Below are 26369 nucleotides of genomic sequence, written 5' to 3' on the forward strand. Positions count from 1 at the left end.
ATCGAAAACTTATTCTCGAACACAGAATCTCCAAATTTGTCGGAGAAAATTACGGGCTATCTTGATTATTAGGGCTTCGAGGATTTGATGCCAATAAAATCGTAGAACCTTCGGTATTCCAGAGTTTCGTCGTGATAGAGAACTTTTTGGCTCGCTTTGCTGTGGACTTTGTTGTATGTATGTATATCGCATCCGACGGATGTCCCTTTTTATACGCATGGGTAGGGTTAGATAATTTCGTACACTATATGCTGTCACATGAATCAGTCTCTTAATAGGGCGTACTTGAATAAAGTCTGACCACCACAAATAAGGCTAATTTTAATATGAGCTTATTACGAATTTATTATTCCGAACATATATAAATATCTTTTATTGATAATTTATTGAGAGAAATTTCGATGTCGACCGGCCAAACAACACAAAACACGTCATATTAAATACATTTGTCATTTAGGGAGTTAGATGCATTTAAGTGGCTTTCATTTTTTGGTGAAATAAATGTGTTTGTATAAAAAAAATAAAAAAAACATTTTATTAATTATTACTTGTGATTTAACATTGCATATTAGCTTTGAAGCAATTAATTAGAGAGTTTATCATTTATTTTTTAAATTATTTCAATGGTATTTTGTTATTCATTATATAGTATAATAATAAAAAATAATAAAATTATAAAGATCGATCGGGCTTTATATTCCACTTTATTTTTATTTTATCAAATAACATAAATAATAAGATTTTATTTTATCTTAGATTATATCAAACAATTAAAAGAATATTATAAATATTAAAAATTAATAAATAATTATTATATAAACTTATTTGAATTCATTTTTTTTTCAAATTGTCCGAAATTTAAATAAGAGGGCAAATTACGAATCATTTTTTTTAAAAAATTTATTATAATTATAAATATTTTTATTATTTAAAAAATTATAAATATTATTTAAAATTAATGATGATTTAATAAAAATTCATTAAATAGACTGTTATAAAATAATATTTGTTAGAAAATTATTAATTTTAAATAAGTATTCATAATTTTTTAAATAAAAAATTATATTTGTAATTATAAAATATATATTATGGGAGCGCATAGTAATTTATCCTAAATAAATAAGGAAAATGAAGAAAAGAAATAGAAAACTGAGAAGGCCGTCGCCGCGGAAGCGAAGGGCGTAGTGACGGCCGCCGGAGGATGACAACGACGGAGTAGGAAGCTGAAGGCTCAGTAGCATCTCGCGAAGCCGCAACATTCGAAATGGTTTGCACCTGCAGATGCCGGGTAGATGGTAAGCCACAGCTGCATTTCGAGTTCAACTGCTGACTTTTTTGTTTTTTCATTTTTAATAATGAATAATTTTCTAAATGTATTGTAGCAACCCCACTCATTTGGATGTTTATTTAGTATAATTTTTGGTATATTCTTGCAACACGAGTAGATGAATAAGGAAAGGCGATTGAACATTTTGAGGTTGTTTAGAAGAGTTTAACGTTAATGGTTTTGATGGGGTTGATATTTGAGATTCTACCCACATGCCAAGTAAGAATACAATACATTTTTGCTTTAGCTGGTTACAATCTGTTCTTGATGTGTTGCTTTGGAGGGGTTGATCGACATACTGAACTGGTGAATGGGCATTGCCCTGGTGGAATTATAAGGTTTATATTTGCTCAAAAAACCGACACGCAGAGTAGTATATCTATTATTTTACTTGATAAAATGATGCAAAATGTGCTTTTAGGCTTTTCATCATTCTTCTCTGTGTTTTTTTTTGGTTTAAATTGGTTGTGGATATTGATAGAGTGTTTATAAGCAAATGGGTTACTCCATCCAATACCAAATTGTTCTAGGTAGGGATGGTCATTGAGATTATAGAGGTAGCTAATTAGCTTACTTTAGCATGGTATTAGAGACTTGGTTTGTCTTGCACATTGTTAACTCCATTGCTCTTGGTTCAAGTGCTGAGAATCACTTTTAGTCCGCTGGCGATTTTGGAGTATTTTACTTGATTTTTGTTGGTGGTCTGTCAAGTGTTGGTTTAGTCTGTTATTTGTTATTTTCTTATTTCTCAGTAGTGTATTAAACATGCAGACGTGAATTTCTATTTACTAGGACTATTTTCTAGCTTAAGTTTTGAGGATGATTAGCAAAAGGGATGCTAAAGAGTGTGTAGTAACTAATGATTGGGAGTTGGAGCAACATACAGAAAGACCGTGGCACATGATAAGATGCCATTATCACTGAGCTTCAGGTTGCAGTTTAACAAAGGAACATGATGACAATATCATGGCGTTCGTTCTTTTCATTTTTCTTTCTTTCATTTAAAGTCGCATTTTGTAACTAGCACCTCTATTAGCTCTATTACATTTTCTTGTACATAGTCGTAGGTTGTTGTTTCCCTTGCCGACTTATACACCAGCTATCATTAGTTGGTTAGGAAATTTTTTATTCTAGTTTTGGCTTCTCCATCTATTTAAAAGCTACACCTCAGCCTTCATGTTGTTACTGAAAGTGATTCCCTTCATCGCAAAAATCATGACGCTTTGCAGTTTGAGTTTGATGTGTGCTTGAAATTGAGTTCAGGATCTAGGATATTACCATGCAATCTGCTCTCATCCGTTGCTCAAACTCGGCATCTTCATTGGGCTTTGAGCACTTGCTATGATTAAACCAAATTTCATCTTCGTGCCGACAGCTATTTTCAGAGCTTTGCTCCAGGAGAGATAATTGTTGCCAAGTTGTGTGGAAACCGAACTTATTCTAGGATGATCAGAACTTTGAAGGTGCAAGCTCTCAGGGTCAGTTTGAGATTTAGAACTTGTTGCTAAATCTGCCATTGCTTCTTTTCAGGACCAAATTAGATTCAATATGTAGAGACCTTCAATGTAAAGGCTTTGATACCATGTTAAACTCAAGCACACAAAACTCAAACTGTAAAGCATCATGATTTGTGTTATGAATGGAATCACTCTCAGCAACAATGTGAAGGCTGAGCTATAGCTTTAAATCGATGGTGGCTCCAAAACCACAATAAAAAATATCCTAACCAACTAATGCTTGGCAGATGAGTCAGCAAGGGAACCAACAACCTACAACTAACTCTATACAAGAAAACATAAAATAACTAATAAAAGTGCTTGTTTCAAAACGGGACTTTAAGTGAAAGAAAAAAAAAATCAACGGAATGAAGGCACATTATTTGATGTGTATTTTGTAACAATTGGGTTGAGAAAATAGGTGCAAGATGAGTTGAGGCGGCTTGTGAGCTTCACATCAGCTCGAGCCATTTCAAGCTGGAGTCGAGTTTGAGCTCAACTACAGTTTAAGGGCTCGCAAGTCTCGTGCTCGAGCTCAAGTCGAGCTTGTTCAAACTTGAGCTCATTGATGAGCCGAGCCTGAGGTCAATAGTAATTGTTTGAGCGAGTCCTGTACTTTTTAACATTTCTGTTTCTTTTTAATCATTTTCTAAAGTTATATATATATATATATAATACTATTTAAAATGGATAAGTAAAATAATAGAAAGCATAATAAGATTTTATTCGATCAATAACATATTCTTTAAATTTTATGTAATACTAATTTGATATTTTATAGTTAATCACTGCATATTCTGTAACTCATTCTTTCGCCTCAGGAAGAGTATTGCCATTAAATTTCCAAGTACTGTAAGCTCTACATCACTTGGAGAAAAGTACAACTGAGTTATCGATGACTTGTATTCAGCAACCTTTTAAATTTGAGATGTTTGACCAATAGTCTGATGTCATATGACCCTATTAAAAATGAAACAGCAGGATAGAACTGCATTTAGATGGAAGCTTTTGATTCTTGATTCTATCAGTTACTTATCTTTTTAATGGTCTTGAGGCACATATAGCATGCTAATTGGCATTTCAGTATGTTTGCTACTCTAAGAGAAGAAAGAGTAATCCTTCCCAAATTGAAGTTGCTGATAAAGATAATCTCTAATTCTTGAGTTTCTTTATTTTCATTAGCCCTGTTGTCGACAAATAAGCATACTACATTAGTACATTTGCATTTCCTGTATACCACTCTCCAACACTGCAAAATGGATCTGCATACAATGCCTCATAGCTCCTGCGAAATCCCATTTTCGTGTCAGTGGTAAATGTATTACTTTGAAGTTTTCTAGCCCCTTGACAACGATGAAGTGGCGATACCTGGTTCCCTATGATCCTACATCACAGATTGTATCAAAAGTTTTGAGGTCATCTCCTTGCTAGCACAATAATCTCTTCATATCCATTGTTGGTTAGACGAATCAGATTCCTGCCTTCACAGCAAATATGATGGAGGGCAAGAATCTTACTCCTATAGGCCGTTTTCTTCAAGATGATTATATCACGATGTATTTGTCAAATACATTCATCAACTCAAATTCTTATTTTAACTTCTCATTTTACATGGTATTGCATTTGTGTAAGAGCTCAGTATATTTTATCATATTCAACCATTTGGCAACTTCTTTGATATTTTAGTCAAGATATCTCCTGCAGATCAAGCATCTCATGTTCTGAGATTTTTGTTCCTCAATCTGCCTGAGAACTGCCTCAGCTTTTATTGCTCTTTGATCCATATGGAAGTTTAAATTTGTGGCCTGAATGAATAAAGTTTTAACATTGGCTTTCTCTCTGATGCAGGCATAGTTTGCAAAGATAGATTTCTGTTGTCCGACTATTTTCAAATTCGAACTGATCGCTGTCCAAGTTTTGAACCCCAAAATGGTCTAAGATGATATTTCTGCTCTGAAGTCTGTTTTCCTACACAGGAAGAGTGAAAAAATCATCACGAAGTTACATTTTACGTGCTTTCTTTTGTATATCTAAGGGGATCTTCTGTTGCAAATTTTGCATTTTATGTTGAATATGTACTACCATCTCACATAGATGCAAATGAGGCACTTGGGCGTTACATAAGCATAAATGCATTCTCTTTCTCGCAAGGCGCCTTTTTCAAGACAAGTGGACGTATTATTTGAAAACGAGTCCATGACGAGGTCCCAATACCGCGACTTCCGCCACTGCTTCTCACTGAAATCCATCTTATGAAAGCCATAATAGAATTGTGGGTGTGGAGTGGGGGGTGGGGGGGATAACTTGCCTTATTGGGATGGAAAAATTTGATGAGTTGACTTGAGGTTGAATTGTGACCAGGGAATTGAAAGTGGAGACATAAAGCCATCACAGAAGGTCCTATGTTTACGCAGACTGTCATCCATGGTGAGTGGACTTGATTCAATTCAATACCATCACTATCTGTGTATGTAGAGCAGATTATATGGTCAAGTTTGAGACACATTTTGCAACATGAAATTGCTGTTTCTTTCTTTTGATTCTGCACATTTTCATTCGATCACTAACATCCAAACAGTTTTTAGAGTGGTTGCTAGAATTTCTTCCCTATTTTTAGAAATGATAATGACTTCTTGGACCCGTCTCAGACTCGCCCCGAGTGCTCTTGAATATCAATTTTTGATCTCTTAAATTGTATATTTTTATTGTGCATGCATTTTATTTCTTCGAATCTTTGAAACAACGAATTATTTAGGCCTAGTGACTTCCATCTTAGAAAGAAGTCAGTAAAAGATAGAGAGGCAGGCAATCACTCAACGTTTGGGACATCCCATGAATGTGTACACCAAACATCAACTCTATCAACAGCTTCACGTAATCACATTGAATGGTTAGAAGACAAATTTTGAGGTGTAAGTTACTTTAGTCTACACAGCAATCATTCAGCCTATACCCTTCTGATGTTACTTGTTTTGAGTTTAGGGTGGGTGGTGGTATAGTCACATCAACAAGTTTTTCATTTGATTTTAAAATTATGTACCATTTTGCAAGCATTTGAGTTGACATGAATTCAAAAATGTAGTGCTTCAGACACGTTGTTTGATGTTGGAATATTAATCAGTCGTAACTTTTGATTTGATTTATTTATGTACGCAATTATTTTTCAGAAAAACCTAACTTTTTATAACTTTTGTCACGAGGGTCATTATTCGTTTGTTATGAGGGGCCATCGTTTGTTTGCAAAACTCATACAGCACTTATTTCAAAATATCTTAAATTACCTCTAAAAACAAATTTAAACATATACTCTATTTCCAATACACACTTATTTATCTCCTATTTCTCCCTCTCTATATCTAAAATACAAAATAAAACACTCCAAAAATAAAACCAAACATAATGCATATGTTTCCACCTTGTCTCCCACAATCTCCCATTCATGAAATGATATAAAAAAGATTTACATAGAACAACTACATTTATACTTACTTACCCACCTATGATTTATTTATATAAATTATTTTTTAAAAATAATATATATATACAAACTCATAAAAATATCGACAACAATTACACAAATCAATTCTACTTTTTGAAAAATTACACATGTACACCCCCAACATCATTGCACAAAATTACACATGCACACCCCCAACATCGTTGCACAAAATACCCCTGCTTTTGGCTATCAGAATTCGTTCATGTATTTACGCAAAAGACATGAATAATTTATATTAATAAACCATAGATAAGAGACTATGAATGTAATTATCCTTTATATATATATGGTCCCAAATTAATTCAAAAGAGTTCACATTCTGAGTTAAGTTTCTCATATATACAATCACAATTATATTTCTACATATATTATGGCTAATGAATAGGGTAAAATAGAAAAATAAAAACATTAATTTTATTTTCTATATTGGTTAATATATAGGTTAAAATATGAGACATTATTAAATAATAATTTGGTGGAAGATATGATATAGAAAGATGCCGGAAATTTGAAGAGAGACATCTCCTTATAAAAAATAAAAATAAAATTAATTGAAAAATAAAAAATTTATATATATATATATATATGGCTGTTGGAGCTACAAAAGCGTTGCCTGTAGCTAATTAATTAAGGGAATGTTTGCAGTGGCTTAGTGGAAATAAATTGTGAAGAAAGCATAAGTATAAAAATTGAGAGTATTTGAACATAAAAATAAAAAGTAGGAAAAAAAGTTAAAGTTGAAATTGAAGTGTTTAAAAAATAAACTTTTGCTTTACATCAACTTAATTTTTAAGTAGTTCAAAAATGGAGTTAAAAAATGAAAAAACATTTTTTTCAATTGATTTTAAAAAATAAACTGATCATAAACACTTATATGAGTGGTTGCAATCACCCAAAAGGGTTGGACAAATTAAAACTGCTAATTTCTCGTTTACAATTAATATGGGATGTATGTTTATGTCATCCGTAGCTTGTGGGAGTACATAGATATTGGAGGCCAATGGCCTTAAATCCAGTGCAGAGTCAGATAAATTTATATTCTTGAAGAAAATATACATATGTATATATATATATACACACACTCTATGTATCTATAGTTGTTGTGGAGGGCTTTTCTTTCTTGAAAGAGAGCAGTGTAGTATATATATGATGATGATGAGTGTGTGATAGTGTGGGCAACCGAAGGGGAAATTAATGGAGAGGTCAAGAATGCAGGAGGAGGAGTACTACAATAAGGGAGAAAGGGTTTATGAAGAAACTAGTACTGTTGATTGGAGAGGAAGGCCTTCCAACCCTAACAAGCATGGTGGAATGAGAGCTGCTGTTTTTGTATTAGGTCTCTCTCTCTCTTGTGTGTGTGTGTGTATATATATATATGTGCATGCAAGAAAGGGTTTGTTCTGATTGTGGATGGATATGATATGGTGCAGGGCTTCAAGGATTTGAGATAATGGGAATAGCAGCAGTTGGGAACAACCTGATAAGCTATGTCATAAATGAGATGCATTTTTCATTGTCAAAGTCTGCAAACACAGTCACAAACTTCATAGGAACTCTCTTCATCCTTGCACTCTTTGGAGGCTACCTCTCTGATTCTTACCTTTCTTCCTTTTCCACCATCCTCATCTTTGCCTTTCTTGAACTCTCTGTATGTACTATATATCCCCTCGCCTCTCTCTCTCTCTCTCTCTCTCTCTCACACACACACACACACACAATCATGCATGTCTTTTTTCCTTATTGATCCATTTTTATTTGTAGGGTTTCATATTACTATCAGTGCAAGCTCATCTCCCCCAACTGAAACCACCAAAATGCAACATGTTAAGTGATTCAGGTGATGAGCAGTGTGTGGAAGCCAAGGGGATGCAGGCCCTAATATTCTTTGTGGCCCTTTACTTGGTGGCATTGGGGAGTGGCTGTGTGAAGCCTAACTTGATTGCACATGGGGCTGATCAGTTCAGCCCAAACCAATCCAAGAAACTCTCCACATACTTCAATTCTGCCTACTTTGCCTTCTCCATGGGTGAGCTTGTGGCTCTAACGCTTCTAGTTTATGTCCAAACACACTCGGGAATGGACGTTGGTTTTGGGGTGTCGGCTGCCGCCATGGCCATGGGGCTGATCAGCTTCATTTCTGGGGCTTTCCTTTACAAGAATAAGCCTCCTCAAGGCAGCATCTTGAGCCCTATTGCACAAGTAAGAAAATACTTGCTTTCTTGTGGCGGTGCCGTAAGTTAAATGTTGAGGTTCGACGCAATGTAGGTCCCATTATTGATGTGTGTTATTTTTCATCTTTGCCTATCTGAAAGAATTTTTGGGGGAAATACAATTTTTAAGAAAAAAAAGATCTTCCAAGTGGGATACTGGAAGTATTAACTCTATATACTAATTCTCTTTTTTTAATCATCAAAATCTCTACAAGAAATTTACAAGATTTACAAGTTCATGCTTAGATAATTCATGGGATGTTAATATTCTTTTAATCATAGGAATATAATTACCCTATATCTTTTATTAACATAAACTTAGAAAGGCTCTTTATGTTAGAAGTTCAAGTCCAGTTCATCACCATTAATGGGCCAAATGATAATGCTACTACATTCAGAGATACTGCTGATCAATCTAGTTACATTTTCTCAAACCAACTTTTCTGAGACTTCAATGTTGTCTGTCAGGTGTTTGTGGCTGCAACTTTGAAGAGGAAGCATGTTTGTCCATCTGATCTCGTGATGTCTCATGGAATTTACCACAAGGAGCCTAATTGTGACAAACCCATTTCCAGCAGTTTTGGTAATCCACACCCCACTGAAAGATTCAGGTAATCTTTTTACTATGATACTGAATTAGTTCTTCTATATTTTAGCAGCTCAATGATGAAAACTAACTTCAATATCAGATTCTTGAACAAGGCCTGCATCAAATTACAAGATGGAAATATCCAGAAGGAAAGTCCATGGAGGCTTTGCTCTGTGTCCCAAGTGGAGCAAGTGAAGATACTAATTTCCATCATTCCCATATTTGCAAGCACAATTGTTTTCAACACGATTCTAGCACAACTCCAGACATTCTCAGTCCAACAAGGGAGTTCTATGAATACAAAGTTAACCGAAACCTTCCGAATTCCTCCCGCTTCTCTCCAAGCCATCCCTTACATTATGCTAATATTCATCGTCCCTCTCTATGACACATTCTTCGTCCCTTTTGCTCGTAAAATCACTGGCCACGATTCCGGGATCACCCCTCTACAACGTATTGGGACCGGCCTCTTTCTGGCAACGTTTTCCATGATCTCAGCTGCCCTTATGGAGAAAAAGAGAAGGAATGCTGCTGTTAATGAAAACGTGACATTATCGATATTTTGGATCACACCGCAGTTTCTTATATTTGGGATATCAGAAATGTTTACAGCGGTTGGCCTAGTTGAGTTCTTCTACAAGCAGCCCTTGAAAGGGATGCAGTCATTTTTAACAGCCATAACCTACTGCTCATATTCATTTGGCTTTTTCCTAAGCTCAGTTCTTGTGACCCTTGTCAACAAGGCAACCTCGGATTCATCAGGTGCTGGATGGCTAAGTAACAACAATCTCAACAAAGACAAAGTGGACCATTTTTATTGGTTGCTAGCAGTTCTCAGCTTTATCAACTTCCTCAACTATCTCTTTTGGGCAACATGGTATTCTAACATTAATCAGTCTCCGTTACTGGTCATCGCACAGCATGGTCCTAATAACCTAAAAGTTGGAGGAGGTGATGCTATATATCCCTTGAATGATATCATATGAGTGATAAATGCAAGTCTTTTCTTGCTTCCCTTGAGAGTTGATACTTGTACTGAGAGTAGAGAAATTTTAAGAAACAATAGTAAGCATAGGGATCTATTAACATATTGTCATAAATGTATATAAATGGATGTAATATTGATGTTTAGTTGGAAGGTAATCTCAGTAGTTATTCTCTTATCTCATAATTTGATTGTACCCATTAATTAGACAGGAAAAGACAGGTAGCTGCTATTTGTAGCAAGAAGGTTGCCTTTTCAGGGTTTCTAAGGACCATTCGAGTGAAGTACATGATGCACCTTTAAAGATCCATTGCATCTGAAGTTACTGCTACAGAGTCAATATCCTCTTTGTCACAGAACATGGGCAAGCAGTGGACTAGCCAGTTAGATAGTGCCATCTACTTGTTATTGCCCTCAACTTTTTGTTTTGAAGAATATGGCCCCCCTCCCTACGGCAATCTGTAACTACTATGATCCGATGCATGTTCAAGGAACATAATGAAAGCCTGTACAACTAAAGCCAACAGGAGAAGCATCATTTCTTACCTCTGTGTGCGCGACTGAGGGCGCACGCGAGAGAGAGAGAGAGAGAGAGAGAGAGAGAGAGAGGTCAATGACTCACTTAGTCTACAAAGAGACATGTCTCAAACACGTGATCCTGGAATGACTCGCCGTTTGCAATTCCTAACCTCCCAACACCATTGGCTCAATGCACCTGTTGCCTAAAATATTAGTATCAGTCACCGAGTCCCCCCATGAAAATTAAGATACCTTTAACATCCTTTGAGAACTTTGTCCATCCCTTTTTCTTCTTGTTAATGATTAAAAGATCCAGTCATATTAAACCCACCATGGCTATTTCAATTAAAATAAACGAATTGCCACAAAACGTTCATTTCATGAACACTCAAATGAATATTACCCTACTTGGTCATAGTCGCACCAACAAACTAGGAAGTAAGCTTCAATTTTCACTAGATTAAATTTTATAAGCTGACTACCATATCTTCTCTGTGAAGTTCGAATTTGTTACGTTCAAGTGAAAAACTATATACTTAACTGCTTGACCACCCTGATTTAAAAGATTTTCATTAGTGTGCCCTACTGGCATCCCACAGTGTCCATCTTTTGAGTAGTTTATGACAGATGCTAATCTAGATCGTAGTGTAGGAAAGAAACATGGGAAAACCAAGCCAAAAAATGGTCAGTCTCTCAATATTGTTCCAGAAAACACAGTAGACATCTAACAAATCCATTTGCCACATTGGATTTCAAGTGTGAACAAACAGGAGAATTCAAGAAGCAGTGAAAAACTTCCCAGATTTCAAATTCCTGTTAAACTTCAGGTCCAAATATTAAATTGTGCAACCAAAATAAAACTTACACTTGAAAAGGAGTTCGGCAGAGGAAACACCAAGGAAGGATAATGCCTTTAGTGGGCAACAATGAAATGACAAGATGAAGGTCCCCAGGGCTCCACCATCAACTGGGAAGTTGTATTGTTTCACCTCATATCCACTCCTTGTCCCTCCATTACCAGGCTAAAATCTGGAAATAAACCCACTTTCTTCCATTCCATGTGAATTGAGGATTTTCCTCAATAATCTTCATCGTCAAACAGAAACACTTGATTGCTCAACCTTCCAGTAGTAACTTATCCAGCTATGATTTTGCAGTCTCACGTTAATGCTGAAAACACTTAAGTGAAATACTAACCCAATAATCTTCCAGATTTTGCTTCTTTTGAGCATATTAATCATCTAACATGTTCCACCAGAGATGGAGTTTCCGGCAATTCCGAATCTGGGGATTCTCATTAATCAAACCTCAGATACTCTTGCGACCAACTTATCACAGATTAGATAGAAAAGAAGAACTTTGAGCCCCATATGAGGTAGAGGGCTAGGGCTCCTGTCCTTTTTTAACTTTTTCCTCTCTATTCCCGAATTCTAAACAGGACATGTTGCCTTGTGTCAACTATCAACAAGAAAGAAGAAATATTGAAGAGCATGAGGATAGAACACATAGTATTGTAGTTGTGAACTGAGTAAATCAATTGTGACTGTAATAGAAAACATTTCAATAATAAAAACCTTGCATCCTGTGTTTGCAAGCTGCTAATCCCGATAACAAATTCTTGGATCAGACAGCTATGGGAAGATCTACATAACTGGAAGAGAACTCCAAAAGGCTTTGCAACTTAATCATCCACACTTTCCATATTTGCTCCTTTGAGATGCAGATGCTTTTCTCTTTTCTGAAACTCAGTGAGACCCTTCCCACTTCCAGTTACCCCAACCTTCCCAAAAGGATCATCTGGAGATTTAAATATGCTCTCTCGCTTTCGACCCGAGAAGAAACCAACCTGAGGAACAAAACCAAAAACCAAATACACATATGAACAAAGAAAGCCATTCCAACCAACTTGCTACAGAACATATAAGATGAGACTGCTGGGTTTTTGTTTTATATGTTGGAGAAGTGTAATCATTTTCTGTAAATTTGGTCATCCCATTCGCTGGCCTCACTAAACATCCGGAACTCAAAGCTAAATGATAGTTCTTATAATTATGAACATAAAGAAAACATAAGAAAGAAGCAACAAGACAAACTGACAACTTCACAAAGACAGCCAGTTGGGACAGAGAAATGCAGTGATCTTCTCCAAAACTGGCTTTTAAAGTCATCTACTTATATGTAATAAGAAAACATGAATATGATGAGGCATCAAAGGCATGGATTGAACTTTCTCATTCTTTGCAGCTTATACTGTTGGGCATAAGAATGGTGTTAAATAGGCATGAAAATATAGTGTCTCTAGTTCTGATCATTGGATTGCAGCTGAGATCATGGGTGGCAAAACTTAGGGGAGCCTATGCTTGTCTGTGTTATGAGTATATGCACTTTTTTGTCTCTGCAACTTTGTGATGGCACACACTCAGAGAGTCGAGGGGACAACAACGGCAAAAGGATATACTTGTTCAAGCGTTGCAACAAAGAACAGATAAAAGAACATTGTAACCACAATTATGCACTGATATGAACAAGGTGGCACAGGCTCTCCTCCCAGCCAACCAAAAGTGTAACATCGCCAACACACAGCTGATTAGCAACAGTCACTTCACCAAATAGAGGTGCATGCATGAAACTGCACAAGGTTGCTGGCAAGCACACCTTTTTAGCCCGGCCCTTAGTTGTCTGGAATTGCTGCCAAGCATTCTGCCTCTTATTCTGTGTAACTTCTTTTGCTTCCATCCGCATCTTGGACTTAAAGGCATGTATTTTTTTCCTCTTGGCAGCTTTCTGTGAATGGTAAATGTGAATATATCATATAAACAGTAAAACAACAATAGAACAACCAGACACTACAAATAGGAAATAACAAAGTCAGAGAACTTTGCCAATGGATGGCAAGAATGCAATAAACCAGTAAAAACACAAGATGAAACTAGAGGCGTAAACAGGGAAAAGAATCAGTTTCATCTGCACTGAAAACTAATACTATGAAAATACAAGCAGGAGGAGGGACAAGAATCAGGTAAGCTTTGATGATGTTTTTCTAATTTGGTGAAACAAATGTACAAAGAAATGAAGACACTAAGGAGAGCACTTCACAAAGAAAAGCCTACTAATGCAACGCCTGTAATTTTCTTCCAGAGTTAGACAGACAATGATAAATTTGGATCACAACACTACCTCATCTCTTAGGAAACAAACTGAGGCATCTCTGTGATACAATGGCCGGATTATGGCTAAACAGACCACTTATCATATATAGATGTACAAATTAATTCGCATGGAAAAGATTGGTGAAGACTACCTTAATTATGACAAAGCATGTGGAGCCATAATATGATCATTAACCTTATAGAATGAATCTAATTCCAAACATACCACATCTTCGGGATCACTAGGATCAATTTGAAGTTTCTGTGGCACAGTCCAGGGCTGAAAGTCTTTCGAGGCAGCTTGGGCAATCTTACGCTTAAGGGCTTCTTTTGTAGCCACAGCAATTTTTTCAGCTTCCAGCATAGGGTCGGTGGTGCCTTCTTGGATAGGTCTAACATTGTCAGGATCCACCTGGAATCACCAATGAAGCACAGGCAACAATAAGAAGGGGAGCCTGAATGAGTTTTGGTTAGGATACTAAAACTTTATTCCACTCATGAGTCCATAATTTTCCATTACAAGCAATTCCCATCAGATCTTTCCCCAAACCATGATCATAGTTTATTTACTTTTGTGCCATTTGTTTTTACTCACATAAGTCAACTATTCTTCATCTTTCATCACTGTTTTAAACATCAAATAGTTTTCCTTTTCTTCCTTCTCATGGAAATATGGAGTAGCTTAGCTTATCCCCTTTTACTTCCAACTTATTCTCAATAATAACAATGTCAAACAAAGTCAACACGAGATCAGCCATCAATAGGGTATAGAATCCAGAGAGAGGAGAGGGTGTAAGTGAGCAACAGAGTTCATGGAGTGGGGAGAAAAAGGTAGGGTGGAAATGCCAAATGGGACCAAACAAACTACATATTGAAGATTAGGGAAATAAATCGTACCTCTTCCTTGTTACCCCATTCATCATAGGAAACATAATATCCATTTGGAGTAAGCGCCTCAATTGTTGCATCATACCTGAATATTCAACTAAATCAACCACAAACAAGAGAGAGCAAAGGTAAAGAAATTGAAAACTCAGAACATTTCTAGCAAGACACGTATATATTAAAATATTTTAATACCACTCTCCATCTTCACTCCAGACTGCTTGTACTTTGGTGCCAACAGAAAACTTATCACCATCATCATCAGTAGCTCTTGATTTCTGGAAAATGATATCACGAAAAAATTAGTTTCATCAGCGCATATAGGGAAAAATAGCTACCATAGTGGTCAATGGCTCATGGCGGACCACGGCGCAAATGGCTCCTGGAGCCATGGGGTATGGCAGTGCGTGTCTTTTCGAAGGACGGCGCTTATGCACAAAAATAATTTATATATTTATATAATTAGTATTTTGTTTGACAATAGTATAAAAAAGTAAATTTATTGTTCATAAATCAGAAATAATATAAAAATCAGATTTTTAGTAAATTTTCGTTCATAAATCAGAAATAATATAAAAATCAGATTTTTAGTAAATTTTCTGCACTTCTACAGTAATAATAATAGCATAAATATACTTTATACTCTAGTATTAAAAATTAAATATCATCAAACTATTAATAAGCAATATTAGTATAATAATTTCAACAATAATAAATAATTAAATCTTACTAATTTACTAGTAATTACTAATTAAAATAGATAACAAAATATACGAATAGAAAACAGAGAAAGAAGAAAAGAGCAGGAGAAGAAAGACAGACACTAAGTCGTGCAAAGAGAAAAGTGAAAACAAGGTCTGAAAGAAAACAGAAGAAAGAAGAAAGAAAAAGAGCAGAAAAGCAGAGAACATCACTGATTCTGAAGGAGAAAGCGATAAGCATACAGAAAAGCAGGGCTTTTATCGTTTTGGACTCTTATGTTTTGTTTTTCTTTCCCCCTTTTTACATGGGCACAGGCCTAAAAGGTCTGGGCTAGCAAAGGCCTGGGCAATAGCGGAAATGGTGCCCAGGCACGCGCCAGGGCAAAGCCCATGCCACAGCAGAAGAATGGCAATAAACTTGCGCTTTTCTGCCCATTTAACTACTACGATAGCTACCACTTGCAAACTAGCAGAGCAAAGAATCTATGGACAGAGTGTGGGAGAAGGACTAATAAAATTTTTGCCCACGTAGCCTGGACATTTATTCAGCTGAAGCAACTGAAATTTGGTATTGCTAAAAATAGCAACGATGAGGTTTCTAAATTAGATTCAAGGCCTCTAATATCAAACAATTAGTTCTACTTCAGCGGCTACACTGTTGATCTCAACAATCCCTAGGTGTCAAGCTATTGCAGGTACACTACATCGACACCCAATATGCACTGCCTCTTTTAAAAAATCAAGCCATTTGTAAAATCAATTATCACTCACAATATTAACTCAAACTCAAAAACCACCCATAAAATGCACATGCAAAATCTTTTAGATAAGTTTGTAGGTACACACCACATGAAAGGAGCTCCCTGAAAGATGTGGACTTAGAGATGCTTCACCACTAGTCCCAGTACCAAGTCCAGAACCACTATCACTTTGTTTTGCAGTTGCTAGAAGCTCCTCTGTTAACTGAATTACCTATGATAACAAAATAAGCAAAAATAAAACAATCAGATATTTCTACTGCTATCATGTTAACTAGAAGACAGAAAGAAGAAAAATTAAACTTAAATCAAGAGTGACATCTGCACGACAGAGAGCAGGCTGGCCATCACCAAATAGCACACCTGCAACGGAACCAAGATAGAAGTGATGGCACCTTGGCAAACTCCTAGACTCCTATTTTCACAAATCCCAACATTTCTCTACACCATGTATGCACATTTCTCTTGAAGAGATAAAGATATCCTCACCTTGATAATCCAAGGATAAAAACATCTTCCTTCAGTCACATGAAGTTCCTTGAAACTGCTTGTTCGAGCAATAATAATATTTGAGAAAGAGAAAGCGAGGTGCAAAACTTCAAATTAAAATGACCGGCTGATCAGATTTTTAGCTTATTATGTGAAATGGTGATTGACTTCTGAATATTAAAGGCAATGGTTTGAAGACAACTCTGGTTAGGCAAATGTTAACTTAGAAACAGATATGACAAAATTAGGTGACGAAAGAAGAGAACACCCTCTTCCCAAACCCCAGCCCCCACCCTCAAAAACGATAAAAAAGCAAAACAGATATCTAGCAAAGGATCACCTCCACAAGTTCTTTCTCCATGTCCAAAAACTCCGAGTTCTTTGAGTCATCATTCAATAGTTTGCGGACCTGACTCATATAGAAGGAAAATGTTAGTATGCAATTATCAAGTTTAAAATACACCTGTCTAATTGCATAACATAAGATATAAAGGAATAAAATGACCATACTTAATGACTAATGCAAAGGAGAAGAAATCTGTAAGTAGGCATGACATATTCCTTTTTGCTAAGGACAAGACATAAACATACGACACAGAGAAACAAGGCAGAAATCAGATATATTTGAACTGCTATACTTGACAAGATACAGAGTAAGAAGAAAACAACCATACAGGAAAATCTACACTCAGTGAGCGATTCCTCTGCCACTTTTGTTCACTACTCCATCTGTGCCAATAGGATCAAGCTATTTTTTACTTCATGATCTTTAACAAAATGAGATTTCCAGACTATGTCGAAACATATTTCTCACATCAGTACATAGTGGAGTTGGCAAACACCAGAACAAGATTTTTGAAAGGCTTCATGCCTTCGCCTGTATCTCAATAACTCAACAGCTGAACTTCTACAGCAGGATTTCCAGAAACACATTAATGACAACCCTCAATCACATCAGCTCACACAACGAACACCAGACGGCCCATCGTAAAGGATCTTTTGTTGCAATGAGAGGGCGGTGGAGAGGAAGAATATGAATTTAATCAGAGTGAAGGATGTTCGGCTACTCTTCTTTCTATTTTTTTTCCTCTAAGAAGGGAAAACAGAGGAATAAGGGAGTCCACAGGGACATTAATGTGCTTCTTGTTTTACCTTCAGTTATTTCCACTTTCTTTTACTAGGGTTTGTCCTGGCGTTCCCAGCTCAAGGTCTGTCAATTACCTTGAAAACTTCCCCTCCTTCATTTCCCAATGAACATAGGATCATTCCCCTTCCCCTCCTTGCGGGTGCAACCTTACTAATCCTTCCCAGAGAACAAAAGGCCCGAGTCTGGTCCCCGTTTAAGCTCTATGAATATAATAAATACAAGACAGGCTAAAACTTAGAAATGATAGTTTCATGACAGAAGTTAGAGCAGGGTTTGAATTGCTTTCACAATGAAAGGGTATTTCTTCCCCTGACATATTCAAAAAAAAAAAAAAAACAAATCAACTCCATAACTCTAATAAAACCTCTTAAATTCAGTGTAAAAACCCCTTATCCAAAATAACCCCTAAAAAAATCCAATAGATAAATTCATCTCCTTCCAACTAATAACAATTCCAAGTATTAGACACTCCGAACTTCAGTCTTCGCTATCAACAGGACATACCAAACCCCTTATCAATACCAAATTGGTAAAATTTCCAAATTTTCAAGCGAAAAATTCACAGGTAAATCAAATCAACACACACACGCACACACCCATCAAAGAATTCAACAACAACAAGAGCATGAAACAGCACCTGTTGAAGCTGGTCTTTGTAAGTAGAGAGGTTGGCTACGAGTTCTTCAATATTAACCTCTTCGCCCTCGCCGCTTTCCATTGTATTTCAATAAATTGCAGTAAAATCTTCAACTCCGCAGACGATAAAATTGGATGAATCGCTGAATTTTCTCAGAGAAAAGTGGTTGGCAGAAAGGGGGTAATTGAAACCCTCGTCAAGAAAGAGACGAAGCGCGTTAACTCTTGGCGTTGGCACGCGCATCGCACGTGCACGTGCTTTCGTGAATTCTAATCGTATAGTTTTTAAATTGCACTTTGCACCAAAAGTTGTAAGTTGTAGCACTTTAACCCCCCAACTTACCAAAGTATATATAATTGTAGTCCATCTTAATTGCATCCAATTATCAATGATGTCTTAGCATAGTGGTTAGACTGAGGTCCTATAAACAAATCTGAAGTCATGGGTTCAAGTGTCACCAAATGTGTGGGTATTTATCTCGTTTTATGTGAATTATTGTAATTTATTTATCGTTGCTAGTATTGATTGGTCGGATTGAAATATTGTTTAATATTTCGAGACGAGATATTGTATATATTCACTATTATTAGTAAAAAAAAGAATTTTCCTTGCTCTGTTCCTCACTGAATTTTGTTCTGAACATCTTCTTCACCACCACTGCCACCGCCACCATCACTGTTGCCGCCACTACCGCCCTTATCCGGCTTAGGAAGCAAAGAGCATCAGCGCACATTAGCCACCGCCGTCAAAGATATCAGTTTCGTCTGGATTCTTGGATTCACATTGTGATGACAAGAAGAGGTCTCTCCTAAACTTCTTTTCTTTAGAGATTTCTGTGGCAGGTGCAAAGTTGCAGGCTGAGCAACTGAGAGCTTCCAAAGTGCCATCTTCTCCACTAGGCATGAATTCCCCACAGCCACCAGTGGCATTTCCTCCTATCGCAGCTGCATAGTTCGTCAGGCATTCTTTGTTCATGATGACAGCAACTTTCTTGATCAACAGCGCTTGATGATCATCAATGGTGGAATATGGGATTCGGGTAACGGGATTGTGGGACGTTGGACGATGATGATGGATCATGCGTAGATGTTCCCCAGCCTATGTGCAGTTTAGTGGGATTGGGGCGTCCGTCTAGATGACTTTGTACTTCCATTTAATGCAATATGCTGCTTGTTTTAGAATGAAGTAGAAGAAAGAAGGCAGGAGTCGGATCAGTAGAAGTCTTGGGTGCCGTGTGTGTGCTGTGTTTTTCTTGCAACAATTGTGCTCAATAATGTTGCCAACTTCAAGCTGCAGTTAATCTCAGATGGACTTCAAGAAAAGAACCTGTGTATGCTACACAGAGCAAAGAAGAAATTCATATGAAGCTGGAGTGAGAAAAGTTGGTCCATTTTCTTGACTTCTGGAAGAGCATTGCAAGAACAAGAAAACACTTCAGAATGATTATAGACAGGAGTTTAGTGTGTGTATTTCTGTCTGTGCAACAAGCAGAAACTCAAATCTGTGCAGTTGAGTAGTCCAGATAAAAGGAAAATGTCTGTTGATAATTAAGAGTAATCTTCACCAAAACTATTTACTAAGTTTGGACAGGCAAATTAAAGTTGTTGGTTAGCTTTTTCTGTCGCCTTGCAGATGCGCATTCCAACTCAAAGTGAATACCGTGTTTGCCTGCCGACAAAATTTAAAATGATCTTGTATACACAGACACATACTTTGGGAATATCATTTCATAGTTCCAGTAGCCCAGACGTATTACACTTACATTTGATTTATCAGTCTCCTTATACTATATACCAACGACATAATACCAAGAAGCAGAAAACATTAACTAAGACTTCCTGGAGTTCATGTTGTAATATTACTATTTCCTGTACCAGTGTAGGATATTTACATGTGGTATTGAAATCACGAGCGTTCTATCTTCTATCTCTGTATACGGATAAAAGAGGGAGTAAAAGGAAGCTCAGCAAAGATACCTTTCGTCTTCATCTTTCATTTACTTTCCGATGTTTATTCACTTTCCTGACAATGCTCTAGAGAAAAATGCACGATGAACCAACCAGGAACTTCAGTTCATCAGAAGTAAGAATTCCCATAATGCCCCTCCCGGTAAGTGCCTGATGCAGTCCTCTGAACTCCAGTCAGTGACCGATGGTCTTCAACTTCACCCCTGGGCAGCGTCTCTGCGCGTTTTCTTTTCAACTTGTTCTTGGACACCTCGTCTTTCTCATCGACAAAAGACAGGAATCTTTGTATTCGCATGGACCGTGAACTGCTCTGTACTGAAGAGGGTTCTGATTGTTCAGCAAAGTATCGCTTGAACTTCCATACCATTAAGCAGAAATAGATGATCAGAGCTAAAAAGCATGCAATTCCGCATATAAGGAAAAGACCCCAAAAGCTCTTGAGCTGAAGTTGATCCGAGTCATCAGAGCTTGGACGATGACAAGCTCTTGCATTCAGCCATTTCTTATGTATCTTTTGAAGTTCACCATTTTCTGATAATGTTAGAATAGCAGTCGACATGTCCATGGCTAGTGGGGAGTCTCTTGGAAACGCCTATGAAATATACCACATCTTAAGTTATGTTCTAAATCTATATAAGTTGCATGAATAAATGAAAAAGTCAGTCATGTATATTCAGTCTGCAGTACAATAGGAGAAGAAGAGAAAAAAGGCTGACACGTTGGTTTCTAGGGCGACAATTCAAGTTTCAAAATACACCAGCTTCAGAAGGTTCAATGCCCATCTATTATCTATAAGTGCAGAATTCCTCCACAAATTTGAACAAGTTTACTTCAAGTGGATACTGCAAAAAATTCAACCAAGTCACTCATTTTCCTATGACAATTAATGAAATGAAGCATGCAAACCTCCTGCAACATAGAAATATACTCTGGCAAGCATCAAGCACATAAATTCCTGAAAAGCGTGATCTAAATGAGTCTTATCCGAGTTGCTTTAGCATAGTAATATTCTGTTGTCATGTTAGAATTCAGAGATACTCACAAATCCCCAGCCGCTTTTTGTGAACTCTCGTCCAACAACTTGGGACATGCAGTACTTGGAGAGAAATACATCCACGTACGGACGCTCATCCACGACTGCAGCAACTCTTCCTCTCCTCAGGGCATCTGCATATTCTTCTGGCGAGTTAAGGGGAATGAGTCTAGATTTAGCAATGTTGAGCTCGTCGATTAAATAATTTTCAGCAAAGGACCCGACTTGGAATCCAATGTGGTCATTGCTCGTGATCAAGGAATCAATGCCTCTAATGGATGGGGCTAACTGTTGAACGGTGAGGATTGAAGTCAAGCTAGCAGTGTAGCTTGAGGTGATTATTAGGACCACAAAAAGCCAGAGGATTAGAACCATACGACCAAGAGTGCTCATGGTATTTTCTCCTGAAATGTAATATATGCTGCTAATCAGTATAATGGATATATGCTAGCACATTAGCTGAAATGGTAATACTTACTGTGTGCAAAGAACATAGTTGAGAAGCCAAACCTGTAAGGTGAAAAAGAAGGGGGGTGAGATTTTGAAGCACAAAATACTTTTATAGACATTCCTACTAGGAAATTATGAGAAAAACAAAAAGGAAAATCAAACATGCGTATGCAAATTTTTTATTGGTTTGCAAGATGGAATTGCTCCTACATTTGCTCGAGTTTATCGTACTAAGACATAATATTTATAGTTGTATAAGTGGCCAAAGTGTGACACCAGATCGGACTCCACACTCTAACAACTCTTGGAAATATAATCTAAAGCACATAAAACTTGAAATAAGGACAGATGTGGACTTAGATTTACTGCCTTGAGATGATGCCATAGACTTACGACTTCAGAAATGAGGGTAGAATCACCATTAAAAATGATCTCACCATAAAATTGTGACAAGCTGTTGCTTCGGCGGACCACGAAATTCATCATTTATTCTGTGTTCCAGGATCCAAATTACCACTCCAATAATGAGGAAAAATGCAGCTGTGATCGCCCACATTAATGGAGAGAACGGGCGCAAGAAAGCCCAAGGGCTGGAGTTCAACTTCCTGACTGGTGCCACAACAACTAGCCCTGACTCTATATAAGGCTGAGTGAAGTCCACAATCTTTGTGCGGTTGGTCACAATTGCAATATCACCAACAACTGCATCGAAAACCTGTACAGAGCCAGTGAGGTCATAGAAATTCAAATTCCTTTTGTGGATTCAAGACTAATAATATCAGCAACTATGCTTACACCGGATGTCATCATGCGTACAAGCTCTGTATAACTCGGATTCTTGTGGCCATCTCCATACAAGATAAACTCATAAGGTACTGCATATGAAAGTAAGTTTACGGCAGCAACAAATACATCTATGCAGTATCCATGGATCTCATTCGTACTTTCATCTTTTGAAACAAAATCTTTGTAACTCACCCTGTTTGGAACTCCAATTCTTAGATTTCTTCCATTATACGGAAAAACCCACCCTCGAGGCTTGACTGTTGTTTGTCCTGGCCACACCACGTGGTCTAATTGCTGGTTTGAACTGGAACGGTTAGGTGCTTTGGTGTAAAGAATCTCGGGAGACACAACAGAAAGTCCAGAATAGTTAGACCAGTAGCCTATTTGTTTGTATCCCTTCCCAACTACATTTAGAATATCAAAAGCAGGACGAATAACAGATTTATCTGAATCAAATGCAATTCGACCAGTTAAACCTGTCATATTGGTCTGCAATATGTTGCGAAGCAGTTGACTGCCTCCATCAAATGTGCTTAAGGCACCAAGATTTAGAGTCCCTCCTCCCACGCCGTTCAAGTTTGAGTTGTTTGAGAAGGAGATGGTGCCACCCTGATCAAGAAACACTTTGACTGCATTAGCAATTATCCAGACAGTATCATAAGCGTATAGGCCGTAAGGGTTCAACCCAATTGAACCATTGCTTAATTTGTTCCATCGAGAAATGAACGCCTTTTTCCTCTTAGAATCTGCTGTGTGGGGACGGACTGTGAGAACTCCTTGAATGGATTTGGCAACTTCTCCAGAAACAGGAGTGGAATCGAGTACAGTAGACAGCCAAGCTGTGGCGATCCAAACGTATCCCTTCTCCATCATTCTAAGTTTATGGGCCAAATCAAAAACCTTACGTCCAATTACAGCATATGAATGCACAATAATGACTCGGGATTCCATCAGTGAAACCTTAACTAACTCATTTGAAATTTCACTGTCAGTTGCAAAGGCTTCAGGGGAAAGTACTGCTTTGTAAGAGATTTTACAACGTTTCTCCGCCAACTTATTCCCTAGAGCTATCATAGTGCCCCGGCTCTGCTCATCATCAGTATAAATAGCTACAACCTCTTTGTAACCAAAGTAGCTAATCATATCAGCTATGGCTGCCATTTGGAAGAGATCATTTGGTGCTGTTTGAACGAAGTAGGGGTATTGAAGAGATGAAAGACTAGGATCCAATGCAGTAAATGACAGCATTGGGACATGGAGTTCATTCGCAAGGTGTGACAGAATATGGGCCATCCCAGAGACTTGTGGTCCAATAATTGCTACTGTATCAGTCTCCATGTACTGCAAACCTGTGTGTTCCAAAGCAGTTTAAAAGGATTATTGTTATGTCTATGATATAGTTTGTGCATAAAGATCACTTCATCATATTGCAATGCCAGGAGCAGCCTTGAATAATACATCAAGAATCAAAACAATATGGCAACAGATCGACATCCTACAAGAAAACAGATACACATACCTCCAATAATGCCAAGAAAGCCACTGTAATTCGAATCATGTGTTGAGAGAACTAGTTTGCTCCCCCCAAGAAAACTAGGATCAGAATTCACATCTTCAACCGCAGCATTCATTGCAATCTTTGCTACTTTCCCATTGATAGTGCCAAACGTAAAAGCAGCCCCAATATTCACAACAGCTGGTCTTGAATGTTCTTTCGAATACCCCCGTATCGACAGAAGAGATAAAAGCACCACCACAACCCCCAACACCAAATTCATTGCTGCCATGAGATTATAACAAAACTAAAAGAACTAATCCACAAAGAACCAACCACTATACAGCGTCAAAGTCCATTAGACCTCCCAAGGGAAGGAAGCCAGAAAACTCAGCAAGACATAGTAGAGGTTTATCAAATCCAACAAACAAATCCTTCTCTATAATGGGCCGTATAATGTGACTTAGACTTTTACAATACAACTGCCATAGCAAAAGCCAAAAGAAGATTCTTCAGAATTTAGAAAGGGACAAGCAACAAACTTGAACAAAACACCTTCTAACAGCATAAAATATAGGAAATTTCTTTTGCTCCCAATACAAAACAACACAAAGCAACAAGCTTAGCCCAGAAGATTAGGGAAAAAGAAACATAATGACAGAACTAATGATGAAGCAGAGTATACTCAGATCAACCGCACAACTCACTAGACTAGAAAACTATAAAAGGGGTAAGAGATAGCAAACAAGTACATGGATGCTGACACAATACACTCATAAATTACAAAAAGGGAACCAAGAAAAGTGACCTCCACAAGGGAAAAAAGCTAGAGTTTTCAAGAAAAGAAAAGAGAGCCCACTTGCAGAATTGTAGAAATTTGCCTCAATCTTGAAATTGTGAGAATACTTGTGGACAGAGAAACAGAAAAAAACTTAATATAATGGGCGTCCCACTTTGATTGGCTTACCTATTCCCTTCCGTACAGTTCTTGCTTCTTGAACTTTTTACCCCCCACCCCACTGTTGCATGCCACCAGCCCAAAGTGTCCGTTTGTTTTCATGACCTCACGATGACGGGGTTATAGAGAATCCCTTGAAAAAGTGATAATTTCTACACGTTTTTGTGCCTATGATATTTGAAGCAAACTTGTGTGAGAGAAACAAAGGATCATGTTTGCGCAAATACCCGGTTTGAGTGCTTTTTGGAGTTCGAGCTTATTTTAAGCTGTTTCCACTGTACTATACAACTTTTGCCTTAAAATAAGTTCTTGAATACAAGAAAGATTTGCATTTTGCACCACTTTTGTGTGCCCAAGACATTCCAAGAAAACTTGTGTGAGGAAAAAGGGATCATAGTTGGAAATGCTTAAATTTGAGTACTTCCGAGTTTCCAACTTATTGTAAGTTATTTATTTGTTAAAATTCGTTTGTTCCTACTATAATTTTTTTTACTTTAAAATAAATTTTCGAACAACGTAAAAATGATAAAAATTGTTAAGTATTACTATAAAAAAAAGCTCAAACATGTTTAAGCACACGTTCTTAAAATATTCTAAAAAATTACGCATTATGCAAAAAAAAATTTCAAACGAAGTTTAGTCATATTGAATTAATCATACAATTAACACGTGTAGTATTATATTTAAGAGTGCAAACGAGTCGAGCTCTGCAAAAAATCTGAGCTCGAGCTCGACGAGCTCATGGAATAAAGGCTCGAGCTTGAACTCGAGCACTAGACAATGTGCTCGAGCCCGAAATTAATTATTTTTCTAAAATATCTGAATTTGAAAAATATGGACTATTGTACCACATGAAACAGCTTGAAAAATTTTGTTGTAATGCATTGAAATTATAACGATAAAATATATGCATTGTATTAAATATTTATTTATAAAATTAATAATTATATAAACATATTAAATTGTTGATTAAGCATGTTTTTAGATAATATAAATCAAAGTACTATATTTTAATATCATCTAAAACTAAAATATGATATATTGACTAGCAATTCTAATATATGATGACTTTTAAAATAAATGCATTTTATCGTAGTGGATATTGAAACTATAACGATAAAATTCATATGCATTATGTTAAATATTTATTCACAAAAAATTATGAAAATATACTAAATTGTTGATTAAACTTCTTTTTAGATAATATAAACTATAATATCGTCTAAAACTGAAATATGAGATATGGACTAATAATTTTAATTTATAGTGAATAAATGCATTTTTAATGA

The 26369-nt window shown here is 36.8% G+C and overlaps 3 protein-coding genes and 1 long non-coding RNA gene across 8 annotated transcripts; 2 read left to right on the forward strand and 2 right to left on the reverse strand.

The window, feature by feature from the left end:
- Positions 1-1123: 1123 nt before the first annotated feature.
- On the forward strand, positions 1124-5515 carry LOC148785188 (uncharacterized). Its single transcript, XR_016067780.1, has 2 exons — positions 1124-1295; positions 4672-5515. It is a non-coding gene; the product is annotated as an uncharacterized LOC148785188 (long non-coding RNA).
- Positions 5516-7283: 1768 nt separating this feature from the next.
- On the forward strand, positions 7284-10292 carry LOC105172503 (protein NRT1/ PTR FAMILY 4.3). The gene is made up of 5 exons (XM_011093956.3): positions 7284-7658; positions 7753-7970; positions 8084-8521; positions 9001-9143; positions 9222-10292. The coding sequence occupies exons 1-5, from the start codon at positions 7517-7519 to the stop codon at positions 10105-10107; spliced, it is 1827 nt and encodes a 608-aa protein (XP_011092258.1). The 5' UTR covers positions 7284-7516; the 3' UTR covers positions 10108-10292.
- A 1814-nt stretch (positions 10293-12106) lies between these two features.
- On the reverse strand, positions 12107-18598 carry LOC105172502 (uncharacterized). 2 transcript variants are annotated; one of them, XM_011093955.3, is made up of 9 exons: positions 18392-18595; positions 16948-17016; positions 16608-16662; positions 16207-16332; positions 14855-14937; positions 14672-14747; positions 14001-14186; positions 13281-13409; positions 12107-12471 (listed from the first exon to the last, which is right to left on the reverse strand). In XM_011093955.3, exons 2-9 carry the CDS (start codon positions 16998-17000, stop codon positions 12307-12309), a joined length of 873 nt encoding a protein of 290 aa, XP_011092257.1. In that variant the 5' UTR covers positions 17001-17016; positions 18392-18595; the 3' UTR covers positions 12107-12306. The 2 variants fall into 2 exon arrangements, with proteins under 2 accessions (XP_011092257.1, XP_011092256.1); XM_011093954.2 differs by lacking the exon at positions 16608-16662 and having other exon boundaries at positions 18392-18598.
- Positions 18599-20100: 1502 nt separating this feature from the next.
- Positions 20101-25303, reverse strand: LOC105172500 (glutamate receptor 3.2). 4 transcript variants are annotated; one of them, XM_011093952.3, is made up of 7 exons: positions 25090-25303; positions 24147-24604; positions 22637-23976; positions 22279-22556; positions 21870-21901; positions 21401-21795; positions 20101-20950 (listed from the first exon to the last, which is right to left on the reverse strand). In XM_011093952.3, exons 2-7 carry the CDS (start codon positions 24412-24414, stop codon positions 20468-20470), a joined length of 2796 nt encoding a protein of 931 aa, XP_011092254.1. In that variant the 5' UTR covers positions 24415-24604; positions 25090-25303; the 3' UTR covers positions 20101-20467. The 4 variants fall into 4 exon arrangements, 3 of the variants coding, with proteins under 3 accessions (XP_011092254.1, XP_011092255.1, XP_020552932.1); XM_011093953.3 differs by lacking the exon at positions 25090-25303 and adding an exon at positions 24982-25083; XR_016067990.1 differs by lacking the exon at positions 25090-25303 and adding an exon at positions 21075-21200 and having other exon boundaries at positions 20810-20950; positions 24147-24975.
- Between the last annotated feature and the right edge of the window lie 1066 nt (positions 25304-26369).

Source organism: Sesamum indicum, linkage group LG10 (assembly GCF_026168435.1).
Source record: "Sesamum indicum cultivar Baizhima isolate 11 linkage group LG10, ASM2616843v1, whole genome shotgun sequence".
Classification (NCBI taxonomy): Eukaryota; Viridiplantae; Streptophyta; class Magnoliopsida; order Lamiales; family Pedaliaceae; genus Sesamum; species Sesamum indicum.

Coding starts and splice junctions, on each gene's coding strand:
- LOC105172503 (XM_011093956.3), top strand. CDS start 7,517: ATGGAGAGGTCAAGAATGCAGGAGGAGGAGTACTACAATAAGGGAGAA. Junction 7,971..8,083: donor TTGCCTTTCTTGAACTCTCT/GTATGTACTATA, acceptor TTTTATTTGTAG/GGTTTCATATTACTATCAGT. Junction 9,144..9,221: donor CACCCCACTGAAAGATTCAG/GTAATCTTTTTA, acceptor CTTCAATATCAG/ATTCTTGAACAAGGCCTGCA.
- LOC105172502 (XM_011093954.2), bottom strand. CDS start 18,472: ATGGAAAGCGGCGAGGGCGAAGAGGTTAATATTGAAGAACTCGTAGCC. Junction 17,017..18,391: donor ACAAAGACCAGCTTCAACAG/GTGCTGTTTCAT, acceptor TATATGAGTCAG/GTCCGCAAACTATTGAATGA. Junction 13,410..14,000: donor CTAGTGATCCCGAAGATGTG/GTATGTTTGGAA, acceptor TACCATTCACAG/AAAGCTGCCAAGAGGAAAAA.
- LOC105172500 (XM_011093952.3), bottom strand. CDS start 24,414: ATGGCAGCAATGAATTTGGTGTTGGGGGTTGTGGTGGTGCTTTTATCT. Junction 21,796..21,869: donor AACTATGTTCTTTGCACACA/GTAAGTATTACC, acceptor ATTACATTTCAG/GAGAAAATACCATGAGCACT. Junction 20,951..21,400: donor CAAAAAGCGGCTGGGGATTT/GTGAGTATCTCT, acceptor TATATTTCATAG/GCGTTTCCAAGAGACTCCCC.